This window comes from Lactuca saligna, chromosome 8 (assembly GCF_052625555.1).
Source record: "Lactuca saligna cultivar CGN05327 chromosome 8, ASM5262555v1, whole genome shotgun sequence".
NCBI lineage: Eukaryota > Viridiplantae > Streptophyta > Magnoliopsida > Asterales > Asteraceae > Lactuca > Lactuca saligna.
Genome location: NC_136424.1, coordinates 66309947 through 66322948, shown reverse-complemented (window position 1 = coordinate 66322948; position 13002 = coordinate 66309947). Strand labels below are relative to the sequence as shown.

Genomic DNA, 13002 nt, shown 5'->3' with positions numbered 1-13002 from the left:
TTAGTGGGCCACTAGTGGGCTTGGAAAGCCTTTTTTAGTGTCAGACTTTTGTTTTGGATTGGGCCTAAGTTTGGACCATATTGGGCCATGGGTAGAATGGTCATTTTACCTCATGCATGGATTAAGGATTATGGTATGGGACCCAATTGCTAATTGGGTATATTGTTTGGTAGTGACAGCTCGGGAAACTGGCGGGGCAGCAGCTAGGGAATTCATGTAGAAAGCACTGCAATGAGAGGTGAGTCTCCTCACCATACCAATGAGTCTAAGGCACCAATTTCAGCCCATTTTATGATAGTTGGTATACTTACTATGTAGTGGTGTGGCATTGTTATGCATTGATATGTGGTAGAGATAGCTTTACAGCTAATGGTAGAGATAACCTTTGGGACTAACGGTAGAGATAACCTTTGGGGCTACGGTAGAGATAGTCTTTGGGGCTAACTGTAGAGATAACCTTTGTTGCTAATAGTAGAGATAGCTTGATAGCTAATTGATATGTGATACGTGGTAGAGGTAGCTTTTATAGCTAATGGATATGTGATATGCGGTACAGGTAGCCTTTGTAGCTAATTGTTTTTTATTATGTGGTAGAGGTAGCTTTTATAGCTAATTGATGTGTGGTATGCGGTAGAGATAACTTTTATAGCTAATATGATATGTGTTGTGTGGTATGCGGTAGAGATAACTTTTATAGCTAATTGATGTGGGGTATGCTCTGGGGGACTCACTAACCTTTGTGGTTACGGTTTGCAGTTTTGGTTTCAGGTATCAATGTTTTGGAAAAAAAGAGTTCGAATTGGTCACAGTGCACACACTTATTATTTCTGCAATGAATGCTTCTGGGGATGAACTCTGTTAAATTTTTTATTTAACGATGATTTGAAATGTTAGAAATAAACAATATTAATGTTTTAACTATATTAAATATGAAAATTTTATCCTTGATTTTTGGGTTGTTACAACATTTTACAAAACGAGTTTCTTAAATGTGATTGAGGTTTTGAAGGGTAAAAAGATAAAAAATTATTTTTAAAAAGTGTTTGGTTTAACTTTTACATATAAAACAACTAAAAATCACAAAAGTCACATTTTCGTGACTTTTAGAAACCCCTCTTTTCTTTAATGCAGAAAGTCATTTTCAAAAGAAAATTTTCTATTACCCAAACACCTTTTGGCTTTATTTATTTATTTATTTTTGATTTTTTGAAAAAGTTAAAAGTCAAAAGTTATTCTAAAAGGCATCCCAAACACTCTCTAAACAAATGAACAAAAGATGATTGGGAACATATACTAAGATGGATATCGGTTCGGTGAGAATCCATCAATTGACTCTCTCTCTCTCTCTCTCTCTCTCTCTCTCTCTCTCTCTCTCTCTCTCCCCCCCCCCCCCCCCGAATCAATGCAGTGCAAGTGGAATGGACGTGTCGATGCCGGAAAGGAAGAAGAGAAATAATGTGAACACGATGACATGATAGGAGGGGGTGCGATGTGCCACACGGATGTTATTAGTGAAATATGCAATACCAAAAAACCGATTGATCCAATCTGTGTCACAACACTCACTGAATTTAATGGTTGAACCGATTCCTCTACAGAAATCAGAAGCCCTTTTTGATCCTCCCTTTAAGCCGACGATGGTAGAGGTTTCTTACCACCGTGTTGATGATGATGGTGAATACGATGACATAACGGAATCACATTTGAATATGTGAAAATAAAGCGACCTATGTAATGTTGAGGAGTATTCTGTAAAGGAACAAGGGAAGAGGATGGATGCGGATCAGCATATGATTTGAGACTACAATGCAAGAGAAACGAGGGGTATATGGTTAAGGTGTTGTTGGGAGTTTAATGGTTGTATTTTTTTTCGGTTGCAATTAATTTAAAAATAAATAAAAGACAAAAAAAGTCATTTGTGACTTAGGACCAACATTGCAAAAATTAGGAAACAATGAATTTTATTTAATTAAAATGTTTTCTTCCTAATTTTAATGTCTGCATCAACAAAAATTATGGTTCATTTTTAAAAAATTAAAGTTAATTTCATATCAATTTCTTAATGAACATCAACTTATAATGATTTACACGTGTGACCTTATGCAGGGGTAGAGTTAGTAGGGGAGATGCCGGATGCAACACCCCTTCCAACTATTTTAATTGAAGTGCAAATGTACCTATGAAATTATAAATTATATAACAAATAAGTCCATATAGGTTGTGAGAAAAGTCCATCAACCCCTTTATGTTTTAATAAGTTTAAAATAATATGACGTGAATACTTATATCCAATACAATTAACACTAATTCACAATTAAAAGAAAATGATGATAAAAGCTTTGTGTTTTAGTGCTTCTTTCAAGTTTTTATTAATAAGATAAGATATATTTTAAATTTAATTGTATTCTTAACAATTTTTGTAAAATATTACATTATTATGATTGGTAATTTGGATTTTTATAATCATAAGGCAATCATAATAAAAAAGACCATAAATTTAATGTCTCTTATAAAATTTTAGACTATATTTTTATTGGGATATAACACTATATTTTAATATATTATTAGGACGTTAGACCATCAGATCCCGTTATTCTTAGATCCTGACTTCACCCCTGACCTTATAAGCAAATTTGAATATGAACTTATTTTAATATGATTTTTCGATTCCATTCTAATCTTATATTCAAGATCCTATAAAACATAGAACGATATCGGATAATATCCATATATTGACAACTTTTGTATTTTAAAGAAAAGAGGCAATGATAAAAGACTTTGAAAGTGTTACTAACGGTATCAGGTGTTATCTTTTTCTTTGAAGTCGAAGGTTTAAGTTCCAATAGATATATAAGTATATTTAAAAGCAGTTTAGATTAGATTGTTGATAAAAAAATAAATATAATTATAGTTTTTTTGGGCATATTTTAAAAATGGTGTATTTGGGAAGAAGTGTAAAACTGTAAATTGAATGTTTTCTCCGACATTGTTTTTTAATGTCACTACCATTTGTCAGTAGAAATGTTAATGGTGCCTTTTAAATAATTGTATTTGGTATTATGGAGGAGCTCGGAGGAAACAAGAACCTAGGAGAGGAGATCCATAGCCTGATCACCGGCCTTTATTTCCGACGTTACTTGTTGATCCAGCTTCCATTACCATGGTGATGAAGGTCTACGGTTCCATGATTTCCACAGCAACTCTCCGCGTTCTGGTTTGCCTCGCCGAAAAGGATATTGATTTCGAGCTTATTCACGTCGATCTGGCATCCGGTGAACACAAAAAGCCTCATCTACTTTCAATCAATGTACGTATTACATATATCATTAGTTTCAGCAATGTATATGTTTAATTAATTATTCAAATTTCTTCTGTTTCGATATGTATTCATATATGTGCAGCCCTTCGGTCAAATTCCGGCGGTTGAAGACGGTGATTTCAAGCTCATCGGTAATCAATCAGTAAATACTTCACCTGTTGGTTGCCTATTAGTTTGAAAATTATTAATTAAATAAGCTTAATATTTGGTATATATGTTGCAGAATCAAGGGCGATTATGCAATACATAGAACGCAGTTACGTTAAACAGGGGACGGATCTGATAAGCAAGGAGCCGAAGAAGGCGGCGGAGCAATCAGTGTGGATGGAAGTGGAGTCTCAGAAATTTGAACCGGCGACTACGAGGTTAGTATGGGAGCTGTGTATGAAGCGGCTCTTATTTGGAGAAAAAGAAAACCAGGACGTGGTGAAGGTGAAGGAAGAGGCGCTGGGGAGCTTGCTTGACGTCTACGAAGGACGGCTGACGGAGAACAAGTATTTGGGCGGAGATAGCTTCTCGATGGCGGACCTCTACCACGTTCCTGTGATCAAGTTCCTGATGGGGACTCAGACGAAGAAGGTGTTTGACGCGCGCCCGCATGTCAGCGCGTGGGTTACGGATATCTTGTCTAGACCTTCTTGTTTGAAGGTCTTTTGTCGCTCTGGGAACCAACTAGGCGCGTGAGCTTGCACTACACAGTCGGTTACTTTTGAGTTGTATTTTCGTTCTTCTTGTTGGTGTACTCTTGTATTAAAAGGATCGCACTTTTGTCGAAATTATTTTAAGAATATTAAGGGTACGAAAATTTATAATTCTTTGCTCAGGTCCTTAAAGGTAACAGAATATTCCTAACATTTTGATATGTCGTTGTTTTTTTTTTTTTTTTTTTTTCATTTAACATCTAGTATTTTGGTAGGAAATAGCAACACTCTTAACATATTATTTTTATTAGGTAAAAAAATATTTTTTTAATAAAAGAATATGAAATTAGGTGAAAAAAATAGTTGGAACATGTAAATGAGAAAACAGTCAATCAAATGTAAGCATCATTTCATCTCTCCTCTCGCCAACACGGTAACACTGATTCCTTAGCAACCCCCTATCAAGGGTTAGGGGGCGGTGTTCATGGAAGGCTAGCGAGCTTAGTGAGTGGATTTGACATCCCATTCCGTTTAGTTTAAATAAAAAAAACATAAAGTAGTAAGATGAAAAAATAAAAATAAAAAAAGTGATAAATTTTACTAGAAGCTTGACCAATAAAAAATTCTCACTCTTCTTTTTGAAAACACACGGGGCTCGTGGATATGTTATTTTATTGTTGATAACTTCATATGTTATATTTTGATATTGCTTGGTATTAGGCGGGAGGAAATGACTCGCTAGACTCGTCTCCATCACTACCATTGAAGTCGCTAGGTCCCTCCCCAAAGACGGCTCGCTAGCTAGGCTGCGAGAAGAAAGAGAAAGAGCAAGAGGAAAAGAAAGGGAAATCATTGGCCGTTGGCTTCATTTTTTTTTTCTTTTTTTTCTTTCAATGGTTCGATTGCTCCGTTTTTGTTGTGTTCGTTTAATCAGAGAATTGGGAAGAAGATGCGTTTTTTTAACAAAGAATTATTGTGAAGAAATAAAAAGTTGCATATTTGGCACCCAAAATTTCAACAACTTAGTGTTTTTTTTGTCCAAAAATAGCAACCTTTTTATTTAATATTAAACTGTTGTGTTTTATAAAAATATAATTTATTTAATATGAAATGTTTGTGTATCAAAAAAGTATAATTTAATTAATTTTGATAAAGAAAATTATAAAAAAAAAATCAAAAAGTACTAGCATGGCTACCACTCCCTATAAATTGCTAAGGAAAAGATGCTAATAAGATGGCAAGCCAAAATATAATGTGACAACAAAAAAATGATATTACAGGATGCTAGGAATGCTATCATTTTGTATAACCTTAGTATGGGTGTTTGGTAAATAATTTTTAAAATGATTTATTATTAACTTATTGCTAAAAAAGTATTTGGTGAAGACAAACCTTTAAGACAAAAAAAAGTTTTTCTATCTTTTTCAGAAAACACGCACTTAATACATGTATTGTTATATTTTTGGTATTAATAATTTCAATATTATTTTGGTAAATATATTTTACCAATGTCCAAATCATAAATTTTAATGAAAATCATTTCTGCACAAACATGATAGTTTACATTTAGGGATGAGCATCAGAACCGGGTACTTGCTTTTGGAACTGAACCGTCTAGGAACTGCCGGTTCTGGAACTGCCTTAAGCGGTTCCGGTTCCGGTTCCTAAAGTTATGGAACCGCCTTAAGCGGTTCCGGTTCTAATTCTCATTTTTTCGGAGCTGCAACCTGCTAGGTACCTGCCGAAACCGGTTTTTATATATATATATATATATATATATATATATATATATATATATATATATATATATATATATATATATTAGTATTTAATATAAATATGTGTGTGTTACTTAGACCAGTTTAGAATATATTGATCCGATTTTGGCCCTCTTTGGTCCGAATTGATATGATTTAGATCGAACTATGTTGCGGTTTTATCGACAAAAGTTAACAAAGTTAATATAACCGGGTTGCTCGGTCCAGGAACCGGAACCGCTGGTTTTGGGACTGGTTCCAAATATTTAAGAACTGCTTAGAACGGTTCTGGTTTCGGTTCTAACTTTCTAGGAACCGTTGGTTCCAATTCCGGTTCCGGTTCTCGCCAAATGAGGCGGGTACCCACCTATGCTCATCCATATTTACATTCAAGCGTAATTGGTTTATACATGCTTACCAAGACCATCTTGTAGGATTTTTTTAAAGAGAGAGATGATCATGCATGGAGTTGTATCTAAATGAAAATTGTTTGATTAGATATCCAAATTTATAAAAATGTCATAATTTAGAGTTATCTTCTGTTGATTTAAATATTTTTGGTCTATAAATATTTGAATCAATTTGCTGAATAATGAGGCCATAAAGTGGGGATTAAGATGCTTAAATAAGGTGCAAAACCCCGAGTTGAGGGCTCTCAACTCATCGAGTAGATTGCTTAAAACCCCGCCGACAATCTCGTTTCTACTCGACGAGTCTGGGGCTTTAAACTCGTTGAGTAGCTCTACAAAAATGAATTAATTATAATTAAATGCGTACCAGGAATCAGGCGTTACAATTCTCCCCCACTTGACTTAGACTTCGTCCTCGAAGTCTACCGTGTCTGGAAATAACTCTGGGTAGTGTTCCCTAATCTCCTCCTCGAGCTTCTAAGTCCACTCTGAACCCTTGCGGTGCTACCACTGCACCTTCACCAGCTAAACCCTCATGTCCCTTAGCTCTTTCATCTTCTTATCAAGAATATCTACTGGTCTCTCGATGTAGTTCAGATTGTCATCAACCTGGATGTCCTATAGAATCACAACTGTTGAGTCATCCACTAAGTACGTCATAGCTGAGAAAAATGGAAAGTGTTGTGGATCTGGATGAGCTCTACTAAAAGATCCAATCGGTACGCCACCTTGCCTACCTGGGCTATAACCCTGAAAGGGCCGATGTACTTGGGGCCCAACTTGCCCCAATTCCTGAACTGGATGACACCTTCCCAAGGTGACACCTTCAGGAGGACCATGTCACCCACCTGAAACTCCAGGTTTGAACGCCTCTTGTCGGCATAGCTCTTTTGCCGATTCTGAGCAGTATGGAGCCTGCTCCGGACCTGCTAAATCATTTCTGTAGTCTTGAGTACTACCTCAGTACTCCCCATGACTCTCTGACCGACATCGCCCCAACAGATTGGGGTCCTACACTTCCTCCCGTAGAGCATCTCGAAGGGAGGTCGATCTATGTTGGCATGGTAACTGGTGTTATACGAAAATTCCGTTAACGGAAGATACAATCCAAGACACATGCACGTATGTAACACCGTAAATTTCAAGACAAATTTTTCGAGTTTTATAAAAACATAATTCACTTAATATTCATAAAACAACCATGTTTGAAATTCAATCCATGTAATACAAAAATCCCAAGATCTGAAAATCATAAAATCTCATGCATGTGTACTGATCAAGCCGGCGCCTTCCCACGGTCATCACTAGTACCTGAAACAAATAACACCAAACACTGTAAGCACAAAGCTTAGTGAGTTCCCCAAAATACCACATATAACACATATTAGCCACTCGAGGCTATAACTCTGTGGGTCCGTGCACCCAAACTCTGTGAACCCTCAGGTTCTAACTCTGTAAACATGCACAACATAAATCACAGAGAATAATGCAACGCAACACATAACACATATATAGCATACAAACATTGTATCATATAACTCTAGTTACCTACTCAAGGTAAAGTATAGTTAGAAGACTCACCTCGCGTATCTCGGTAACTTGCAAGTCCCTGAAATCACTCGTGCTCGATCTCCCGATCTATAATCCTCCTATAACACAATACGTCTCTAAATAAGACTTCACAACTAAGGTTGACTATCCCTTAACAAGTCAACATAGGTCAAAACTGGTCAATGGTCAACGGTTAACTTTGACCGGACTCGGTGAGTGCACTATAGCGACTCGGTGAGTCTATGCGCATACACTGATTTCCCTGGGATCCTCACTTGACTCGACGAGTATTCTCCTAGCTCGACGAGTTCCACCTGGTATGAGTTGTGGGGCCTCCACGACTCAACTCGCCGAGTCTCAAGAACAACTCGGCGAGTTCCGGCTTGACTCAGTCCACATGTCAACCCACTCTGACTCTCCCTGACTCACTGAGTCAATCCCTTAACTCGGCAAGACCACTCGCTGCGTGGTGCTGGGCAATCTTCATGCTACTCGCCGAGTCTGTTCTTCAGACTCGGCGAGTCCATGCCATGCATCAACTCAAACTCACTCCTGAGGTCAGATCTGTTCCATACATTCATAGATTTGGCCTCCCCACGCATGATAATCACGTAAAGTCCAAACCTTGGGGCTCAAACAACAACTATTTGCTCATAAATGATGTTTTAGCCCCATATCTCATAACTCTAGGCCAATACTCTCATGAACCCTCATAAAGCTTAAGGAATACAGCTCTTCTGGACCTCTATGGATCTCATCTCAAGCCTTATCATGAATAGGGATGAAATGGACATCAAATCTACCCAACAAAGGGGTCAAGAAACCCTAAACCCCCATATTCATCATAAAAACGAAAAAGGAAGCCAAGATATACCTCCAAGATGATGCTCTGAGCTCCAAAATCGAAGAATGCCCACTTCCCTTGCCTTCTCTTAGCTAGAATCTCCTTTGCCTTGCCAAACCAAGCTTCAAAGGTCAATAATGGCCTCTTTTCTCTCCCAAAACGCTCAAATCTCTTTAGGTTTCTCTCTAGGGGTTGGTGACCGCAAATGACGGCTATAAGCCCCTTTAAATAGGTCTTAAACCCTAGAAATTAGGGTTTCATTAAACAGCGTGGACTCGCCGAGTCCACTCTTGGACTCGCCGAGTCCAGACGCGAACTCGCATTCAAAATCGCGATCGTACTCGGCGAGTTTGAGCTCCAACTCACCGAGTCCAATCACAATTCTAAAAAATACACTAATAATAAATACCTGGAAATTCCGGGCTGTTACAGCGTAGCATATCCTCGAGAATCTGTATCGTTCTCTCGCTCTATCTGTGTGTCTGAGGGTGGAAAGCGGTTCTGAAGTGAAGACGAGTACCCATTTCTTCGTGACACCGCTTCCAAAATCAGGAAGTGAAACGAACATCTCGGTCTGACACCACCGAGACATGCACTCCATGTAGTGCCACTATCTGACGCATGTAAATCTCAGCCAGCTTCTGAGCCGATATACTCTCCTGGATCGGGATAAAATGAGCACTCTTGGTCAACCAATCCATGATGACCCATATCGAAGCTACTCCACGTGCGGTCCTGGAAAGCTTGGTGATGAAATCCATGGTGATATCCTCCCATTTCTACACGGGAATATCTAACGGCTGCATCTTGGCATGAGGTCGCTGGCAATGTTCTAAATGGGGTGAGGCGTGGCGTGGCAGCAAGGCCAAGCCTCAATCTTAACGAGCCATGGCTAGCCATCGTGTTTTTCAAGGTGTGATGTAAGATGGCGATTTTGTATTAATTTAAAATTATATTACCACATAAATATAAATTTATATTAAATATAACTACTTTTTAGAAGTGTTAGATCAATAACTAATAACAAAAAGTTAACAAAAACCACAATACTTGTATCTCTGATTAGAAAAGACATAACAAAGAGCAAAAAACTGTGTCTCAAATGAAAAAACACGTGCCATAACACGCCATAACGCGCCATGGCACGCCATATCACACCTTGCCATGCGTCAAACCTAACAACAATGTTATTAGGCTTTTCGTAACGGCGAACCCATGCCTCATGTCATGACACACCTTTTGGAACAATGGTCACTGGTGCTCGGCCTTGACCTTCCTGCAGGTCAAGCACCTCTACACATACCACGCTATGTCCCGCTTCATGCAGGGCCATTAGTAATCAAGGTGAAGATCCCTATACATCTTCGTCGCTTAGGGATTGATGGAGAACCTCGACTTATGGGCCTCATCCATCAGAACCTATCGTACTCCACCCCAGTACGGAAGCCAGACCCTACCGTGTAGGGTCAACAACCCACGAATATCATAATAAAATGAGGCCACCTGGCCTATGATCCGCTCGCAATTCTGGCGCTCCTCTTTTAGGCCCTCAAGTTGCGCCTCTCTGATCTGCTCCAGTAATGGAGTAATCACTGTCATCCTCAGATAGATGTCTCGAATTGGGGCCACTACCACCTTGTGGTTCAGGGCATTGGCCACCACATTGGCCTTTCCCGAGTGGTAAAGGATCTTACATACTTAGTCCTTCACCACATCTAACCACTAACGCTGCCTCATGTTCAGATTCAGCTGATCCATGAGGTACCTTAAACTCTTGTGGTCCGTGTAAATGGTACAACGAACCCCATAGAAGAAAAACCGCCAAATCTTGATGGTGAAAACCATAGCCCCCAGCTCTAAATCATGTGTCGGATAGTTTGCCTCGTGAAGCTTCATCTGCCTCGATGCGTAAGCTATCATGTGACCTCGCTGCATCAAAACCGCACCCATACCTGTGATTGAAGAGTCACAGTAAACCAAAAAGTTTTCGACTCCCTCTGGCGAGGTCAGAAACAGTCCCTCGCATAACCGCTGTCTGAGAGTCTCGGAGGCTGCCTGCTGCTCAGGTCCCCAGCAAAATCTCACCGACTTCTTGGTCATTCGGGTCAAAGGAACAACGATCTTGGAGAAGTCTTGAATGAATCTCCGGTAATATCCTGCTAGACCAAGAAAACTTCGAATCTCGGTTGGCTACCTCGGAATCTCCCACTGCATCATGGCCTCAAACTTGGCCGGATTGACTAGAATACCCTTTTGGTTGACAAGGTGCCCCAGAAATTGTACCTCGTTCAACCATAACTCACACTTGGAGAACTTTGCGAAAAGTATCTCCCTCTTAAATGTTTCCAGCACCTACCTCAGGTGCTCCTCATGTGACTCTTGAGTCTTAGAATAAACCAATATGTCATCGATGAAAAACATCACAGACCGATCCAGCATTGATCTGCACACGCGGTTCATGAGATCCATGAACGCGGTAGGAGCATTGGTGAGCCTAAACGGCGTCACCACGAACTCATAGTAAGCATAGCGACTCCTAAAAGTTGTATTCGGAACATCGTTGTCTCTGACTCGCATCTGGTGATAACCTGATCGTAGATCAATCTTGGAGAACCAAGATGCAACCTGTAGCTGGTCAAACAAATCGTCAATCCTTGGGAGAGGATAACGGTTCTTCATCGTTACCTTATTCAGCTCCCAGTAATCTATATACATACGATGTGACTCGTCCTTCTTCTTCACAAACAGGATCGGAGCTCCCCATGGTGAACTGCTCGGCCTGATAAATCCCTTGTCTAGCAGCTCCTGCAGCTACGTAGACAACTCCTGCATCTCGGGAGGAGCCAACCGATATGGTGCCTTGACTATCAAAGTCGCATCAGGGACTAGGTCAATCCTAAATTCAGCGTGTCTCTCCGGAGGTATCCCAAGTAAATCCTTTGGGAATACGTCCGGGTACTCTCGCGCTACCGATACATCATCCACTGTCGCATTACCCTTATCTTGGGTATCCATGACATAGGCGGCATAACCTGCACAACCTTGCTGAAAGTAGCGCCTCGCTCTCGCTGCTGAATATAGGGTCAATCCACCTTGCGGCCTCTTGCCCTGAATCACTAACCCTCCCCCACTAGGAGTTTGAACCCTCACTAGTTGTTGCTTGTAGTCGATCACTGACCCATTGGGGCTCAACCAGTCCATACCAACTATAACCTTATTCCTTCGCAGGGGAATAGGCACTAGATCCACAAAAAACTACTCATCGAACAACTGTAGTGTACATGCTCGGTGAACCCTCGCAACCCTGGCGGTCCTATCATATACTATCTCCACATCAAGTTGGTAATCCAACTCCCCATGAGCCCCTACGAATCGCTTGCTGAGCGCAAGCGACACAAACGAATGGGTAGCACCCGAATCAAATTATACCAAGTCTGATATACCTTTCACTAAGAACGATCCTATAACAAAACACTTAAACATAAGCAATAATCAGTATAAATAAAGAGATAAGGAGAAGATATATACCCGTCACCACGTTAGGAGCTCCTCATGCCTCCTCTGCTGTCAACAGAAAGGCCCTGCTCTTCACCACAAGCACCTCACCACGGCCCTGACGGCCGTCTGTAATCCTCAACATAGCAGGAGCAGGTGCTTCTGGTTCTCCCTCTTGAGTCCCTCGACCTGAGCCTACCTGATCAGATTCAAAATTGGGGAGTCAATGGTCATCCTCAAACAGTGCTCTCATTCAGATGTAATAGCCACCTTGCAGTTCAAAGCGTCGGTGACCATATTAGCATTCCCAAGATGGTAGAGAATCTGACACTCATAATCCTTGACCATGTCAAGCCATCTGCGTTGCCTCATTTTCAGATTCGGCTGATCCATAAGATATCTCAAAATATTGTGATCAGTGTAGATGGCATAACGGACCCCATAGAGATAATGCCGCCAAATATTAAGAGTAAAAATCACTACCCCAACTCCGAATCATGAGTCGGATATCTAGCCTTATGAGGCTTTAACTTCACTGATGCATAAGTAATGACTCTACTTCTTTGCATGAAAACTACCCCCAAACATGTGATCGACGCATCAAAAATACCATAAAATCCCCAACGCCCTTAGGGTGGGTCAATACCACGAGCTCATATAACTTCCTCCTTAAAGTCTCAAACGCAACTAGCTGCTCAGAGGAACAACAATCTTGGAGAAATTATGAATAAATCTCCTATACTAACAAGCCAATCCCAAAAAAACTCCTAACCTCAGATGGAGTCTTCGAGACCTCCACTGCATCACCACTTTAATCTTGGGCAGGTCAACCAGAATCCTATTTTGATTGACGAAGTGTCCCAAAAACTAGACCTCTCGTAACCAGAACTCACATTTGGAGAACTTGGCATAAAGCCTTTACCACCTCAGAAACCGGAGCCACTCTCAAATATTCTCATTATGTTGCTCCTTAGTCTTAGAGTAG

At 40.1% G+C, this 13002-nt stretch overlaps 1 protein-coding gene across 1 annotated transcript; it reads left to right on the top strand.

Annotated features, from left to right (window-relative positions):
• The first annotated feature begins 3007 nt into the window (after window positions 1–3007).
• Window positions 3008–4131, top strand: LOC145008331 (glutathione S-transferase APIC-like). The gene is made up of 3 exons (XM_078966947.1): window positions 3008–3307; window positions 3402–3450; window positions 3543–4131. The coding sequence occupies exons 1-3, from the start codon at window positions 3161–3163 to the stop codon at window positions 4001–4003; spliced, it is 657 nt and encodes a 218-aa protein (XP_078823073.1). The 5' UTR covers window positions 3008–3160; the 3' UTR covers window positions 4004–4131.
• The last annotated feature ends 8871 nt before the right edge of the window (window positions 4132–13002 follow it).